General features: G+C 44.9%; 1 protein-coding gene across 1 annotated transcript; it reads left to right on the top strand.

Annotated features, from left to right (window-relative positions):
• Positions 1–2,222: 2,222 nt before the first annotated feature.
• On the top strand, positions 2,223–3,420 carry LOC123169422 (uncharacterized). Its single transcript, XM_044587331.1, has 2 exons — positions 2,223–2,914; positions 3,107–3,420. The coding sequence occupies exons 1-2, from the start codon at positions 2,498–2,500 to the stop codon at positions 3,179–3,181; spliced, it is 492 nt and encodes a 163-aa protein (XP_044443266.1). The 5' UTR covers positions 2,223–2,497; the 3' UTR covers positions 3,182–3,420.
• The last annotated feature ends 15,543 nt before the right edge of the window (positions 3,421–18,963 follow it).

Here is an 18,963-nt window from a genome sequence, read left to right as displayed (position 1 = left end):
CTTGATGGGAATTTGTAATTTTCGAACGTTCTATTTTGTCATTAGATCCGAACGATCTCCCGCCGCTCGATCCGCGTCGCGTGGGAGCTCGGACAAAAACACTAACCAAATATGTCATCATGCCATCATGCATGGAAAATGGCTACCGCCACATGCAAATACTTGACCTGTTTACTTTATTTTGCATAATTGGATGGAAAAGGCCCACCACACCATGCAACTATGCAAAAAAAAAAATGCATTTTCTTTTATGTAGCTCATATTCAATATATATAATTCACCACAAAAATATATTTTGCAACTCTATAATAATAAAAATAATAATCCTTATCTACCATTCTTAAGAAGTTGCTCCCCATTACTCCCTATTCTCTTGTCATGCACACCGTCCACATGAGCGATGTGCGATGTAATTATTAAGTTTCCAAAAGCGGCCAATTATCTTTACTTGATGGGAATTTGTAATTTTCGAACGTTCTATTTTGTCATTAGATCCGAACGATCTCCCGCCGCTCGATCCGCGTCGCGTGGGAGCTCGGACAAAAACACTAGTGTGATGTGTAGGATTCGAACCTTGCACCTCTTGGCAGCGGGCCGAGCTAGCTAACCACCTCGCATAACTTCCGTTTCTTAAAAGGATTAAAACAAACAAGTTATTTAACATGTCTACTCTACTACGTTTGCACAAAAACAAGTTGGTCCAGTTTCTGATTTTTTTGGCACTTAATTAGATTGGTACCCATCGAAGTTAGTGATCGGCGAACCAGCAACCTAGCTCGTCCATTCACCCCTTTGGTTTTTAAAGGTTATTTGGTAAATGTTTCGATTTTTTGGAACGTCGTTGAATGTCTTGCTCGATACCAGCGGTAACTCATGTGTAAATTGCATGGTAACTGTTTGCTGCGAGAGAAAAAAGTTTCTGAAAAACATCCTCTAATAACTCATGTGTAATTATCATGATAATATATGCATAATGAAGCTGATAACTTACTTAGCCTAGGTGTGATAACTTTTTTGACTATGAGAAAAGAAATTGTTGAGAAACTCACCCTCGATACTTTCTGTGCAAACAACACGGTCTTATACACACAACAAAGTTGATAACTCACTACAAACCCCATGATAATTTTTGACCCCGGGATAAAAGTTTGCTGAAAAACATACCCTGGTAACTTATGTGTTAATAGCATGATAATATACATATAACAGAGCTGATAACTTACTCAATCCAGCCGTGGTAACTTTTTCACCAGGGCAAAAAGTTGTTGAAAAATACCTCACATTAACTCATGTGTAAACAACATGATAATACGAGAGCTGATAACTCATATACAAACATCACGGGATTTTTTTGACCAGATGAATGAAAATGGTTGAAAAACATGCCTCGATAACTTTTATGAAACATGGTAACATACACACAATAAAGCTGACAACTCACTACAAACACCACAATCACTTTTGACCCCGAGATAAAAGTTTGATGAAAAACACACCCCAGTAACTTCTGTGTAAATGACACGGTAACTTATGTATGACAAGCGTGATAACTTACGTAGCCAAGATGTGGTAACTTTTGGTCCGAAAAAAAAGTCATCGGCACATATCAACATGGGATCTACTTTCGAAGATCTCGTCGAGTTGATTCTTTTTGTGAACACGGTTTTTCAATCGGAGCAAGGTTTAAGCTAGAAAACATTTTGAAGTTTGAAAAAAGAAAGAACCTCAGATGACATCAGCCTTTTGTCATTTAGTGCATATATGCATGTAATTAGAAGAAGAAGTGTAGGTGAAAGAAAAATTAGTCATTCTAATGCATGCGTGTATATAATTATAGTGAAATAAGAATCGTTCTTGCCTATTGCTAAAATCTAAACTAATTATAAAAGTCCTTACTTGATTTATCTTAACAAGCAAACAGTTCACATGATGCCACATCAGCATTCAGTTTCCAAATAGCAACCAATCGATATCTTTTTGTGCGATGCATTATTCTTCTGGCGTACGAGAAGGCCCACGTGCCAATGGCTCATGTCTTCGATCCAGCCCTTCCCGATCTCCCATCTTCTCCGCTTCTCCCGTGCAATCAATTTCCCCACCACGAAGGAACATGAAACGGACGGGGATGCGAACGATCATCCACCTTCATGACCTGAAGAGGGATTTTATTCTCCCTACGCCCCCATCTTCTTCATTCTCATCAACACCACATAGTAGGGTGTTCACGCTCCTCCTTCTCCCTGAAAGTCATCACGAGTATTCTTAATAGACCCCGCAAGAAAAAAGAGTATTCTTAAGCCCTGTTCGGATTCACTCGGCTCCACGGCTGCGACTCCCGGAGTGGAGGGAGCGGCAGTGGAATCCTACGGAGTGGCTCGGAACCAGCTCCTAGCACGGAGCGGAGTTTTGAAACTGGCGAGATACCGAACAGGCCTTTAATAGAGCCGTCTCCGCCGTAATCGAGTTCCGGTGCACGCGACCTCATCAGCAGGCCAAGATGGAGTTCGATGCAGCGCCACCACACCACGGCTGGACGGTATCGCCAGATGCCCACAACGCATCCCCGTTGCCCCCCGTCGGCCTCGCCCGAACGCGACTCCGTGCCTGGGCCGTGCCGTCGCACACCGGCAGCGCGTCGCCGGCAACAGCAGCACCTCCCGGGTGCCCCACATCGGCTTCGCCCGGCGGGTCCAATTTCGATCGTTCGCGTTGGCGTCGCCTGGCAGCGGGCCAGCGGCTGCCCTCCACATCCGCCCTGCACCGTCACAGGTCCGCCACGGATCTTGCCGCTGCCCGTCGTTCAGCTCCTCCTCCCTTTGACCGGTGTGGATCGCGACGAGGCAATGGTACTCTATTCACGTCGACCCGATTCATCCCAGGCTGCGAGCTGCAATCAGGTTCAGAAGCCGAACAGGTAGGTTCTTCTGCTTCCCCTCCGTGTGTAAATATCTCACATTTATTTATGTTGACCCATTACTAATAATTAATCTAAGAGAAGTATGCCCCACAGTATTCTTCCCCTCCCCTCCACTTCACTTTCTCTCGCAGGCCTCCTCCCGCGCCACGGTTCTTTCAATTGATGCTGCATGCCTCCTCCTGATTGTAGGAACACCGGAGCTCTTGCCATCCTTCAAGCATCGGTTATCGCGTCGGATCCGTGATCCGTGGAAGAAGGGATTAATTGATGCCCTGAATCATCATGTACGCATCTACTCTACTGCGGGGTGAACCCAATTGCTACTGCCCTTTTCTTCTCCATCCACCATGGCATCATGATGTTTCTTCTCCACCGGTACCAATCTATATGCAGGGCAGATTACTTTTTCATATGCTATTTTATTTTCTGACATTATATTCCATATGCATGCTACGTGCTGATTGGTCAAGGGAAAGAATAAAACAAAGGGTTGTGCATGTGCTTTATTATACCAAACTCCCATGTTTTCTTTTGATAAATTAGCAACTAATGCATTCTGCTGTACAATGTTTTCGAACGCATTTTGTCCAAGCTTGCTAGATTGCCTATAAGACGTTGAAGAAATGCCTCAACTACCTAACATATTTTTTAGGAACTAAGGGTTATTACTCCCTCCTCACAATATTATCGAGTTAGCTATTGCTACTTGCTAGAGTTTGAATATGCCTAATATATGACTGCAACTCTGTAAGTAATCCACGTTGAGCACAATTCTTAGAACTTGGAACACTCTTTTCCCTCCAAACAAGTTTCTGCAATTGGGTACTAATGGCTAATACTGATTTGGCGAATGGAGCACAATTCTTAGAACTTGGAACACTGTTTTCCCTCCAAACAAGTTTCTGCAATTGGGTAATGGCTAATACTGATTTGGCGAATGGATGATTAACAAATACATCTATTAAAGTTTTCTCACTGCATGTTTTGCTTTTTCACGTATGTGCTTCTGTCCTAATTAACGAGTCGGACTACTCTTCCTCATTACATGAACTTTCATCCTATACATTGCAATGATCCTGCAGCAATGCGCGGGGAATTGTCTAGTTAATATAATTAATCATGATCCATACAACCTAATCTCATTAAATCATATTACAACCAACTAGTTATTTTCAATAGTGGAACTCGGCCGCGTGAGAAAAGGAAGAAGATATCTGCATAAATTATTGATGCAGGTGGGCATACACAAATTATTAACAAGTAACCGCTGCATGTTGCAAAAAAGAAATGTAATAAAGCCATGATTAGAAATTACAGGCGCATTTGATCCAACAACGATAAACCATCACAACACGACACTAAGATTTATTAACGGGGTTCAACAATCTTGCCTACTAAAGGGATCCTTACGATGTACTAAAATGACATAGTACACTGATGACAAAGCCCACTAAGGCCATTAGACGCATCTCGACCGCCATGGCCGATCCAACCACTCTTGCCACAGATGTCCAAATTATTAGTTCAACTATAGCACAACACGCACACATACATCTTTGACACAATTTGAACAAAGTCTTCAATGGTGAATATATGTCCATGATCTATAGTAGTCAATGTTGTCGTCTGGTCGGTGACCAGTAGGTTGATGGCGATCTTGGGCAATCTCTTGTAGATCTCACCAATGTCGGTTTGGAGCTTCCCCCATAGCCGTGTCAACCCCAGGGCGCTAAGCGGCAAGGTCGCTGACCATTGGCTTGGCGGAGGCAAGGACCGCCTCTATCTTCGTGACCGCTGGCTCGATCTTATCAAGCGGTTTTTGGATCGTGAACAACGTCGTGGCGATGTTAGTGTGCTCCTATGTTAGTGTGCTCCTATGCTAAATCCGGCATCTGCTTCTAGTTGTCCAGATCCGCCATCAATGCCTGAGGCTTCTAGATCCACGAAAGGAGAAATTTGGGTAGGGATTTAAGGTGGATGGGAGCTAGCTCTGATATAAAATGTCATGAATCTTCCTCGTACACGCATAGATAATACTCGATTATCACCAATAAATGCGGTGGTAGAAATAGCAGCAAGAAGGGGATCGGGAAGATAGAGCCAAGGGAAGAGGAAACCACAACAGCGGCCAACCTGTGTCTTTGTTCTTTGATGCCCTCTCACTAGCACACGGAGTCCCGAAGGACGTGTACAATGATATCCAGATAGTTATCTATAATATAAGCCATTTAGGAATTTAAATGACATGGAGGAGAGGGAGGATGAAAAACAATACAGTCCAGTTCTTTCTTTCTTTTTTGTGGGAAACGGTCCAGTTCTTTTGGTGGCTGCCAAAATAAGTTGCCCCCCTCCCCAGCATATTCTAAGTAGCTTGGATGCTGCCGCACAATAACTAGTTTAGAAGACCCAAAAAAATTAGAATCGGCTTCTCGAATAAACTGGGAAGGGGGTGGCTTATGCCGTAAGACGTCATAAGCTGTGAAATGAACTAATCTATCTGCTAACATACAAATGATCTACTTCGATGAAAATCGCAGCCTACCGACTGCCTAATCCATGCTGTATACGGTGCGTCGCTTATCGTGGGCCAGGAGAATCGCAAGTTCCAGAAAAAAATAACTTTCCCCTTTCTCGTCAGGTCTGCCTTGCGTGAACAAAAATAAGTTTCAGCGAGGTTTATTATATTTTGTTTACTCCGTATAGTTCAAATATGATCGATCGTTAAGCATGTGCCGTGCTCATGCTTGTCAAGAGAAAATCAAGGCTGCACATACAGTCGCTCTTCTTATCTTCTAGTAGCCTGTGTACTACTTTTTTTTGTGTGTGTGTGCTACTATGTACTGATATGACATGGTTTAATTGGCAAGTTTAATCAGATTATACAAATGTGTGGCAAGTACCAAGATAGCATTTGATTATAGCATAATTTACAAGCGGTCCAAGCCGAACAGACACCTGTTGTACGTATTATTTCTTGTACTGTCTACAGGTGATGTGGAGAGATACTACAGACGGACGAGTATGTCTGAAATGATGTACATGCCCTAATTTCTCCACGACGACAAGCTCGTTTACTCCAATCTGGGGCAGCGCAAATTGGGCCTTGTTTTCCTTCCTTGCTGTCTTGGCCCGCTTCTGGCGAACTGAACAGCCGGTAGTAGTAGCTTCCAGCATGACAGCCGCTGACCAAGACACCAAAGTACTACACACTAAGTAGATCGTTCCAACTCCAACTCAAATTCCTGGTGCATCCTATTCCTCGACCTTGACTGGTCATCTTTTGATTGTCTGATGCCATTTAATATTCACCAGTCGACACCATTCTCACTGTTCCCTGTCTTCCTACTAGCACACTATGATTCCTTGCAAGTATTTATAGAGGAGCCATAGTCATTGTTGTATGTACATGATTCAACCACTCAAACGCACAGGCTTTATTGTTGCACCGATCACCTAACATGAAAGATATTTTGGTTGTGAACTTGTGAAAAGTTCCTCCAATGGATGAAGCGAGGCTGCCTTGCAAGCAGGTTTCACATGGTTTGTTTGAAGATATGGGGCCATGGTGGTGGGGATGCATGGTGCACTGGCCCCGTGCAAGTTCACAATTTCGGTTACGTGCTTATCTCTCTAAAATGGTCATGGATAGACTTTCCCACCTGAATCTATTTCATGCGTGGTAAATTTACAAGGTGTCACGCGAAGGGTGAAGAAAGGCAATCACGTCACAGGCTAGCACGACTCTAAAACACATCATGAGATTTTAGGCTAAGGGAACAGAGTGTGTAAGGTCCCTTCTACGTGTTTTGGTAGCAACTTCGGATTTTCCTATCGTATAAAAAAATATTTTTTTAGAACGAAGGTTCAAAAAGAGCCCGGCTTTGAATTAACAAAGCCATCAACCGGCCAGGATTACAACGAACAAACAAAGTAAACAAAGAACAAAACAACAAGCCGATACATGGTGCTGTGTAAAAGCTATCAGGCTACTACAAACTACTAGCAAAGATATGGAAACTAAAGCATAAGTCCAGCTAGAAGTCGAAGGAGCCCTCCACAGCGAGCAGAACATCACGTAGGGCACCAGCAAAGCTTGGGGAAGAAACAAACAGTAGTTGGAGGAGCTCTGTTGTCAGCTCCACGGACTCTGGCCGTCGATGTCGCCCTCCTCCACCTCTGAAGGGGGCTCCCTGCCCCCTCGCCCTGGCACGAAGGGCGCTGATCCGTCGAAAGGTGGAGATGCCCACCCGAGGGCTAAAAAGCGACCGACGCCGTTGCCAACTGGAAGACCGCACCAGGACACCACCGCCAAACTACTTGGAGCTTATCCAAGGAAGGCATCGGCAATCCATAATATCTGCACACGAGGAAGAAGCAAGCTACACGGCAAGGCTGCTGAAGACCGAGCAACCCCCAACCGAAACAAGCACACTTCCCCAAAGCTCACCAAAGACGGCACCCCCTTGAGGGTGACGGCGCCCACGGCGTCGCTGCCGCCCAATACCGAGGGATTTGGGTTTTCACCTGGTCCATGAGCAACATGGGAGGAAGAGGAGAGGGAAAGGGGGCATTTTTACCAGCGCCTACAGGTAGGGGATGGCGCCCATGGGCGTCGTCGCCGGCAAGCCGGCATAGCCAGCCGCGGATTTCTACGGTCCCCTCTCCCAACCCCCACCTCGAGAGGAGACACGGCTACGGTGCCCGGAGGCCACCGGAGAACGGATCTGAGACGAGGGTGACAATAGGTTGAAGAGGAAGATGCCTTCAGATCTGATGCGGGTGCCCCGAAGTCACCGCACACCACAGCCATTGCCTGCATTCACCGCGCCGCCCGCACGGCCGAGATGAGCGGCCAGCACCCGCTGCCGCCGTTTGCTGAGGACGACGCAGCACCACCACCCGAGGTCGCCACCCCGGCTCCGAGATCCTCCACCGGGGCGGAGTGACCATATCCTCGCCGCCACCATCCTCGGCGGCCGCGCGACGCTCCGGCGACCCCCTCCAGTGGCGACGAGGGAGAGGAAAAAGGGGGAGGGAGCCCCGGTGGCGGGCTAGGGTTTGAGCCGCCCGAGTCGCCCCTGCGGGAGCGACACGGGGGCCTGGGGGGTGGGGGGGCGTATAAAAAATATATAGCCAAGTTGGAGATGATGTTGGGTATTTTGGCCCACCCTAGCAGCATCACGTTTTGTGATAATTTAACTCCTGTACATTAATTGAGATTGCCGTGTAGATATTTCGAATTTATTAGCAGTTTTCGAATTCACGGACATTTTTCAAATACCAAACACTTTATGAATCAAAGAACAGTTTTGACTACAATATTTTCAAACTGACAAACATTTTTGGAATACCTAAAAACATTTATCAAATCCAAGAATATATATTTTAATTCAGGAACATTTTCTGAATACCTGAATATTTTCTAGAATTTGTGAACTTTTTTGAATCCACAGCAAGCATATTGTGCATTTGTAAACATTTTTAAATTCGTGAACAATATTCGAATTTGCAAACATTTTTTTGAGTAAGTAAACATTGTTATCGGATAACCAAACATATTTTTAATTTGCCACAAACATATTTTTAACTCACGAACATTTTTCTAATCCGAATACATGGACATTTTTGAATTTTCCGCGAACATATTTTGTATTTGTGAAAAAAAAAATTCACCGCAAACATTTTTTGAATACAAATTCTGTTTCGAATCCACAAACATTTTTTAGTTCATCAGAACTTTTTGATATCACGAACATATATTTTAATTCTATTTGAAATAAAAAACATTGTATGAAAATAATAATTAAAAATCGCTGGGTCTCGCTTGGAGTCTCATACATTTTCATTTGTTTTCAACCGGATGAAAACAAATGATCGCCAGCTGCTAATTTACACGTGTCCTCTGGCACATCCACTGGCACATACACGTTTCGCCCAGCCGTCCTTATCTCTTCACCCCGTTTGTCCTCCACAAGTTTTCATCCCCACTCCCTTTTCTCTTCCCCATCTCTGCTCGTCACGTGAGAAGAGGTGAGCTCCCATGGCGGATTTCGGCCACGGTGCTGCGAACCAGGAAGCGACGGTGCTACCACGCTGTTACATCCCATCGCAAAATGAAGAGACGGTGAAGCCCACGCCTCACTGCCGCGGTGCTGCATCCCCGAGGGAGTGACACATTGTGTGCGTGGCAGGTGGTTGCTCGTCGGTACCGCTGGCGATGCGTCGCGCTCGTTGACACTGTATGTGCTGCGACGCAGCAACACGTCCATGGCCACAATGTTGTGATGCAACCTGCTAATACTGCAAGTTGCCGACGGCGGAGCTGCATTGGAGTGTCCTCGCGGCTGCAATCAAACGCCACTGGAGCTACAGTGAAGCACGCTAGAGGGTCATCATAACTTTGTCGGGGTTGCAATGAAGCACCGTCGGAGCTGCAGTCAAGCACGTCGGTGGGTCGTCGAAACTTCGTTGGGGTTGCAACGGAGCGCCGGCGGAGCCGTCGGTGTTGACATGGAAGCTGTTGCGCTGGTGGTACAGAAAAGGAAGATGAGACTGTGCTATGATCGAACAGCCACCTCCATTAGATTGGACAGCTAGCTAGGACAGATGATTTCCCACAGACAGCCTTGTCCGGGCGCTAGATTCTTTTCATTTGAAGGCATCAAGCGAGTTTTTTTTACACATAAGGCACCAATCAAGTTCGTGGAGAGTGCATTGCTGGGTGTGAGACATGCGTCGTTGTTGCTAACATAAGGCAACAGCCGACACGCATCAACGCCCTGCATTTACTCCAATCCGGACTGGTGTAGCAAAGATTGGGCTTTCGTTTCCTCCTTGTTGTCTTGGCACTGATCGTATCTGGTAGTAGTGTCCCACAACACCAGATACGATCGGTGCCAGGATCATTAAGGCAATATATTTCCTTACATGTTCTCTGATGGTGGCCGTCTTGGGTCCCATCCCTCCCAAATATGCAAGCCATTCTTAATGGACGAAACATTCTCCAACATGGAAATATAAGTTGGATTGGCAACGGAGCAACGATGAGGATATAACAAGATAACTGGATTTCCAGGCCAGGAATGTTGAAGCCGGTTGCATCTCCCGTGACTCGATCATGCCCCAAAACTCCGAACTCATTGACCCAATTTCTGCGACTTGGCGTGAGACACTAATGAGGCAGATCTTCATACCCCTTGATGTCAAGGCCATCTTAAAAATCCCTTGTACACATTCAATTTGCATGACTTCTGGGCCTGAAATGAGAAGAACAAGGGCCGCTTCACAGTTCAGTCGTCGTATCATATGATCATGAGACTAAATGGGACGACCGGGAAGGTTGGTTAGAGGAAAGGAGAGGGAGCATGAAAAACGATACGGTCCAGTTCTCTCGGTGGCTGCCAAAATAAGCTGCCACCCTTCCCAGCATATTCTAACTAGTTTAAAAGCCCCTTGCAAAAAACATAGTTTAGAAGCCCCCAAATAAATTAGAATCAGCTTCTAGAATAACCTGGTAAGGGGGCGGCTAATGCCGCAAGACATCATAAGCTGTCAACAGAACTGGTCCATCTGCTAACATACAGATGATCTACTTCCTTGAAACTCGCGCCCTATCGATGGCCTAATTTGTGTTGTATACGAAATGTCGCTTCTCGAGGGAATCACAAGTTTCAGGGAAAAAATAACTTTCCCCCTTTCTCATCAGACCTGTGTTGCGTGAACAAAAATAAGATCCAGCCGAAGTTTGTTATATTGAACTAGCACATATGCCCGTGCGTTGCAACGGGTGAATTTGAACTATGTTTAAAAAAAATTGAACTATGTTGAACCACTCATGCTTCACTATGAAGTACGTAAATGCTAGGTGTCATGAATCGAATTGCCCGGGTGATGAACTGGATCGTAGGAGAAGAGTCTCTAATGTCAAAAACGATTGATCAATAGGAGGGTTCTTCGAGACGGGACTCATGGGAAATGATGGCTCTTACCAAAGGACAACAGTATGATGTTCCTCCACCACCACGTTGATAACTCACCCGGTGGCAAGCCAAACTCTTCATAGGGAGCGAGTCGGCTTGCTAATTTTACGGATTGTGGCAGCTGAACGAGACCATATGAAGGAGGAGTTTGGACATGGGCACACGAAGAGGGGTTAATAGGTGCGATTACACAAACAATTTAGTCCATGCACATAAGATTTATGGACCTGGAAGAAATTTACTACATTAAAAACATTGCATTGTCTGAAAATAGCTTCTACGTGCGCCTAAAAAATGGTAGTTCCATTTTGAGACCTAAGGAAGACACGGCTCCATTGTGTGGCCGCTTGAGTATGCAGCCAGTTCATCTGTATTCGAACCTCGGCTCTAGCGCGTGGTACTCATAAAGTTTTCTTCTATTAAAAAACGCCAACATGAGGACACCCAATAAAAATTACAGTAAATTTTAATCCCACAAGATAACGCACGTCCTCATTTAATAAGTGGAAACTCTTTTGAATCATATGTTATACTCCTGTGATTAAATGCCCAAAATTCCCTGATTTAATGTCATGCACCTCGAGGCCTTATCCGTTATCACTTTTTGTTTGTTGACCGAGTCCGCTTGTTGCCAGGTAACTCGAGACCATATTTGAATTGGTAGAAATTAATGTAAATAGCCGAGGTGGGACTATTAAACTGTGGAAACTTTTAATGAAGAAAAACTGGGAAAATTTGTGCGTTCTCTATTGTAATCACGTGCAGATGCTTAGCCCAGTTGGTACCCGCAGCTCTAGCTGTACATGAGATTGTAAGTTCGATTCCTTAGAAGGAAAATTTGTTTTTTCCTCATTTTGCTACAGGAGGCCCACTTGCCCACCTCATGGCCCATAAATGGGCTGGAACCAATGCTACGCTGAAGCAATTTCACGGGCCCAAACGAAAAATTAGCACCCTTGGGAAGCCCAGCCACGTTTAGACTTTTGGCCCTTAGTGGACTACGTGGATTTACTTATAAATAGTACCACCTCGCTTATATATTTTAAATAAATATAAAATCATCTAAGTGGGACGAAACCAAGAATATCACCTTGCTTTAATAGTAGGTATAGATTACATATGATCAATCGTTATGCATGTGTCGTGCTCGTGCTTGTCAAGAGAAAATCAAGGCTGCACATACAGTCGCTCTTTTTATCTTCTAGTAGCCTGTGTACTACTTATTTTTCTTGTGTGCTACTGAAAATCAAGGCTGCACATACAGTCGCTCTTTTTATCTTCTAGTAGCCTGTGTACTACTTATTTTTCTTGTGTGCTACTATGTACTGATACTAGCGGGTAGTGCGCGGCGGCACGCCGCGCCCAGTTGTTTCGTTCGAGTTTTGTTTTCGTTGAGTTTTTCAGAATTTTGTTCCACAATGTGATGTGTGCATCTTTGTAGTGAGTAAGATAATAGTTGTTTCTAGATACTGTTTTTATATTCATGACTCGCTGGTACATTCATGTGCTGTATTTGGCTTAAACTTGTATGCAGGTTATTGAACACGTTTTTGTTTTGCATGAAAACATAGATATTAATGGATATAGTTATACATGGTTTGGCTACTGGTAGATCCGTCTTCAAGATCCGCGCCGCCCCTAGTGGGCGTCTTGGGGGCAACTCCCCCCTCGCCGGAGTAGCCCCTCTCCCTCCCCTCTCCCCCTCGCCGCTGCACGAGGCTGCCGCCGGGCAAGGCCCATGGCGCAGCCGGGGACTGCGGCGGCGGGGCATGCGCTGCTCTGGTTCACATCGAAGGGTCTTGGATCTGGGCGGCGGCCCCCGGTGAGGCCCCTTGTCACCTGCGGTGAGCAGTGGGGTGGGCGCGGTGCCGGCGATCTGGTCGGGTGGCCGGCGGATCTTCGGTGGGCTGGGACCTCGCGTGGCTGCCCTGGTGGCTGGCGGCGTCAGATCTGGCTGCTGGCCATCTTCCCCTGCTTGGTGCGTTTCACCCTCGACGGTCCCTGGCTGTGCAGGCGTCTGGCCTGCCTCTGGGTTGCGGGTGATACTGGTGGTCGGGACCCAGATTGGGGGAAACCCCTGGTCGGCTCCAGCCGGCCGCGACGACGACGACGTCCGCAGGCGCCGATTTCTTCACGGAGACGTCGGTCGAGGTCTGCCCTTCCACACCCCACCACCTTGCTTCTCGGGTGAAAACCTAACTCCGGTGGGTGGCAGCGGCGTCCTTGGCGCCGTGACCTTCTTGAAGGCGTCGCCTTGAGGGCATTGTGGTGGCGGGCTCGGTATGGGGTCGGTGACAGCAGCCAAGGATCAAGGGACCAGTAGGCGCCTTTTTTGGTGGAGCGGTGCTGCATCCTACACATTGATGACGGCGGATCTCGGCGGCGTGGTGTAGTGGAGACTCGGCACCCGATGCGCAGTGATGGACTCGCACAGGTGGAGGCAGTTGTCTGGCGTCATGGTGACGTCGATGGCAGAGTGGCCTGAGAAGGTAGAAGCCTCAATATCTGCTCTGAAGACGGACCTGTGAAAGATGGCGGCGACGACACATGTGAGTGCGTCAAACCAGTTTATGCCCCAGACCCGGTATGTGGCTCGGCTAGGGCTTCTGACTTTTGATGATAGGCTTAGGTGAGTGGTCCGGGTATTTGGCCCAGATAGCACCCCTTCATCATATGAATAGGAGTAGTGGCATATATTGCCAAGATGGCGAATTCAGGCATATTGTTGTAATACTTTGTAAGGTCATCGAGAATAATCAATAAAATGGCCGTATGCATCTCCTAGATGCAGAGGCCGGGGGTCATCCTCCTTTTCTAAAAAAAATAGTTATACATGGTTTAAGCATGGGTGCTACGTCCTTAAGATACATGATGGTAGGCGAGACTACAAGTTTACAGTTTACAATGGTACCATTGCTTGTATATTCTATAGCTAGAACTGAGACATCAATCCTCCAGCTGGGTAGGTCTCTGTGATCTAGTGGTACAGTGCTGAAGCTACCTCTTCTCAAGAGGCCCTTGGTGGCTTGTTTCTGGTGTATACCATAGGCGCATTCCTTTGGTGCTCTTCCTGGCTAGCATCGACAAGATATCTGAAAACTACAGACAGTTTTTTTTCAACCATTATGGAAATGAAACTATTAGGATCAAATATGTTGTTCTCTTCTCTACAGTATAATAAACAGAGGTTACAAATGCAATAAGAAAAAGAATAGTCTTCCATTACATGTTCTGTACCACAGCTATAAGCAATGCATGAGATATATGAAGATGCAAAATTCCTCGAAAAAGAAAGATGGAAGATGACAAGACTACCTGCTATCGTGGTCTACCTTGGATAGTGCATTACGCTTCTGAAGTTGCTCAATTTGGTTTCCCATCTCAGCTTTACGCTGACTTGGCATGTACCTGTGTCAACCTCCATGATCACCTACTTGGTTTCTTGAGTAAACTGGAGATGGACACAGGGTAAGAATAAAAAACATAAAATGAAATTTCAGTTGGAGGAGAACCGTTGATCGCTGAATAAAATTTTCTGGAGACAATGAAACTTTAAACTGGATCTGATTACTGAATCAAAACAAGAAACCCGAGATGAGTATTAGAAACCAGGTTAAAGTAATCCGAAGACATATAGCTCCCCCAATTCAACTAATCCGAAGTTCAGCTAGTTAGAATTGAACATTAGAAACCAGGTTATGCTCTACGCAAGAAGGCCGGAATCAAAATAAGAGCAAGTATAAAATGTGAAGAGGAGCAAGCAAGTCATAGATCCTGTATAATATTGACCATCAGTAAATTCTACAAGATGTCAAAATGCATCATTTTTTGTGTGTGTACTCGTACATGATATATCTAAAGGATCATCAAACCTCACTACCAGCTGAATAAGCTAGAGTTGGTTTGGATCTTTACACCACCAATTAAAATTCAGATGAGAAGTAACATCATGGAACTTCACTAAATCGTGTGTATTTAAATTAAGGCACTATCCAAGTTCTTCTCCAAGTATCACATCCAGATCACATCACGGAAAGTAAGAATCAAAGTGGCGAACTGAACTGGAAATGCGTTGGACCAGGGTAGAGACTGCAATAGGCTGAAGATGCGAGGGCAAGGAGAACAGCAAAACCAAGATAAATGAAATATTAAACGTAGGTCTGAACTACACTGTAAGAAGCCAAACATCCTCTCTAGTTGTAGATCAAGGTTCGGTTTTTGTACAAGGAACAAAAAGGGAGATGCAATAATGAGTCTATGGTGTTTAAAATGGTGTACAAGGAACAAAAAGGTCTGAACTACACTGTACTTCGCGGTCTCATTAATTTTTTTGGAGAACATCCTGGTGACTGGATCAATCAGATAATTATCATCTGAAATCACTTCCACAATATCTGTTACAACAAACAAATGGTGTTTAAAATAATCATTGTGCAGATGTATGTCTGATTTTGATTTGAATCAAATGTAACATAGCCATATTGAACGAATCATGAATCATATATGCATTGCTGCGCCAAAGGAATGTGCAACTCAAAACAGATCCATGGGCCGATAGATAAAAAGAACAGGGAGAGAATAAATATATATATACATATATCAAAAATTACCTGAAGTCCTGGAGGAAAAGCAAAGACAGGGAGCAGCTCGGCCCTGCAACTGCAAGATTATGCGACTGGCTCGGCAAGACAGGTGCTGCTGGAAAAAACACAATAAAAGATGATGATATATGGTACTCTGTACCCCTGTCTGTTTTTTTTTTCAACTGTGCTAATAATGCAATTAAGCTACTTCTGATTCCTAGTATTAGTGGCAAAGAAATAAACATTACATACTACTATTGCAAGGCGCCAAGCCGCAGACTCAGCTGCAATTGCTTGACTCTGAAGAGGCAGCGAGCGCGCATGTGCGTGTAGAACAGTACCTTCTATCACGCGCGTGGTTTCCCGAGCACCTGCCCGACCACGGCCAGCTCCTGCTCCACTAAATCTTGCGCCGCGTAGTCGTGCTCGAGGTCGCTGCAGCCTCAGCAGTCCAACCCTCACATGCACCACCACACGCACGCGCACAGGGAAGACCCGCCCTCGCTGCCGCCACGTCACGCAGCCGGCCGTCTGAGAGGCACGCACGATCCAGAAGCACTTCCGTCGCTTCCGGAGTTTGGGAGACGGACCAATGACGCGGCAAGATGAGAACCTAGGCAAGAAAGCGTGCCCTTTATATAGTGGCAACCCGTGATGTAGCAATTTCTGGAATCGAGCTCTCGAAAGAGAACTGAACACGCGGTGGGAAGCGGCCGGCAGACAAGATACGCGTGGCATGTACCAAGTAAATCGAATAGCCCAGAAGGCCCGGTCAAAGCGGTGGAGGAGAGAAACGTGCAAAATTGTTTAACCAGTTAAAAAAAGCTATGCACCGGATTAACACAGTCACACACATCAAATTGACAAGAGTAGTAAAAAAAATTCAAAAAATCCGGGAAAAAGAATCCCTTACGAGCCTAGTATTCTTAGTATGACATGGGGGTTATAATTGGCAAGTGTCATAAGATTATACAAACGCACGGCAACCAAAAAGAGAGCGTTTGATTATAGCATGATTTACAAGCGGTTGGAGCGTTACAGCCAGCCATACAGACACCTGTTGTTTTCTTGTTCTTTCTGCGGGTGATGTGGAGAGATGCTACAGACCGATGTTGTCTAAACTGATTTACATGCCCTAACCACTCAAGGACGACAAACTCACTTACTCCTATCCGGACAGGTGTAGCGCAGATTGGACCTTGGTTCCCTCCTTGCTGTCTTGGCCCGTTTCTGGCCCCACTGAACGGCCGATAGTAGTAGCTAGCTCCTTGATAGTCGCTGACTGACACACCAAAGTACACACGTTATAGCTGCTTCATTCTTCAACTCGAATTCCCGGTGCATCCAATTCCTCGACTAATCATCCTCGACCGATGCCATTTGATCTTCATCAGTCGGCACCATTCTCAGTGTTTCGTCTTCCTACTACAACACCATATTCCTTGTAAGTTTTATAGAGGAGGCATAGTCATTGATGTACATAGATGATTCAACCACTCAAATGCTCAGGCTTTACACTAGTAGAAAAAGGGCCTATTATTCCGATTCGTAAGGGTTTTTTGTCCCGGTTTCTGAACCGGGACTAAAGGGTCGGTACTAATGCCTTGTCCCTTTACTCCCGGTTCAATCCAGAACCGGGACAGATGGGCCTCCACGTGGACTGTGCGTGGAGCTCAGACAGGAGGGCTTTTGGTCACCAACCGGGACCAATAGGCATCCACGCGTCAGCATTTCTGTGGCTGGGGTTTTTGTTTTTTGTTTTGAAGGGGGGGAGGGGGTTTGGGGGTTTTGGGGGTTAATTTAGGTGTTTCATATATTGTGTTAGCTAGCTATAATTAATAGAGAGAAGTGTCCTCTCTTATGTCCGTGCTTGGTCGACGCTACGTACTATACATATGTATAGAGAGGACTAGACACGCTAGCTAGCTAGTAAGCAAACGAAGAAAACAGAAGATCGTCATGAACATATATGCATACAGAGAGAAGTGATATCGACCACCTCTCCTTCTCTGAGAGATTGGTCGAACAACAAGTTCTCGTATATCTATCCGACACTACCGGCTACATATATACAATAATTATCTCTTACAAATATAATCTCCTAACATACGGACGCATGGTCCATATAGTATTCTTCATCTTCAGTGATCACGTGGTCAAGAAAGAATGCCGTCAATTCCTCTTGAATTGCTCGCACGCGAGCTGGTGCTAGGAGTTCATCCCGCTTCCCAAACATCTAATTTGAAGAAGGGGGTCAATACATACATACATATATATATATATATATATATATATATATATATATATATATATATATATATATATATATATATATATATATATGAATGAATGAAACTCAACACAAATGATGGTAATAAAATAAAATTGTGAATGTTGTTATTTACGCACTTCATATTGTTCGTCAGAGTAGCCCCGCTCACAGGTCGTGTGGCGGATGGACTCGCAAACGTAGTATCCACAGAAATCATTCTCTTATTCCTGCCACAACCACTTTACAAGAAATAGAGGTCAATCAAACTGATAAGTAAGAATGCCAAATGGTATTGATGAAACTAGCGCTTGAATCACTAGGAGATGCGCGGAACATGCTACTATAGTACTTACTTTAGGGTGTCTAAATTGCAGCTTCTTCGGGAGTCCCGGAGCTTTTTTGGTGAATTTTTTCCAAACCCTGCCAGACAAAGAAAACAATTACTTGATATATCAGAAAATGAACAAAGTTGCTGATATGGTGGATAATGATCGATTTAACTTACTTCTCGAGCATTTGAGTCATGTCTGCATAGTCCTGGGGATCTTTTCGTCTTGAGTCTAAGACGGTTACTAGTCCCTGCTCAAGCTTAATCTCTAGGAGAATATAGTGGAAACTGCACACGCATGCATAACTCATCAATTACATTACTATAACCTTGACTAATATATAAGGAAAACCGAATATGCACAAGACAGTAACACTCACTTGAAGTTGTAAGGAAAGAGTATTATATCTTTGTTTTCATTTATTACCAACGATCGTAGCAAGTTGGCCTCGGTATCTGTGGCATGAAATTTAACCTGAGTTGCATCTATGAGATTTGTGTTAATGAACCCAATATCACTGATTTGTCTTTTCTTCAATTCGACGATCTTCAATCTGCATAATATAGTGAGGATAATTATAAATACATGCAATGAAAGAGCTGAGCTATATAGAGAGACTTAATGACAGAAGTAGTACTACTTACAGACAGTAGCAGGTGACTGTTGCTTTATCGAGGGCCAATTGATTGAAAAACTGAAAGAACTCCTCAAATGGATCAGGCAACAGTTCAATTCCAACGAGGTCATGCTCCTTTTTAACTCTCACATACAAAGTACTCCTCCCCCCCCCCAAACTCTCTGCAGATTTTCAAGTACTAATCATGCAATCTTCGCATCATCGTTGATAGAGATCTTTCATCTTTGACGAGAGGCTTCCCGTACT

Source organism: Triticum aestivum, chromosome 1A, assembly GCF_018294505.1.
Source record: "Triticum aestivum cultivar Chinese Spring chromosome 1A, IWGSC CS RefSeq v2.1, whole genome shotgun sequence".
Classification (NCBI taxonomy): Eukaryota; Viridiplantae; Streptophyta; class Magnoliopsida; order Poales; family Poaceae; genus Triticum; species Triticum aestivum.
The sequence above is the reverse complement of the archived record's forward strand: the minus strand, read 5'-3'. Positions and strand labels throughout refer to the sequence as shown.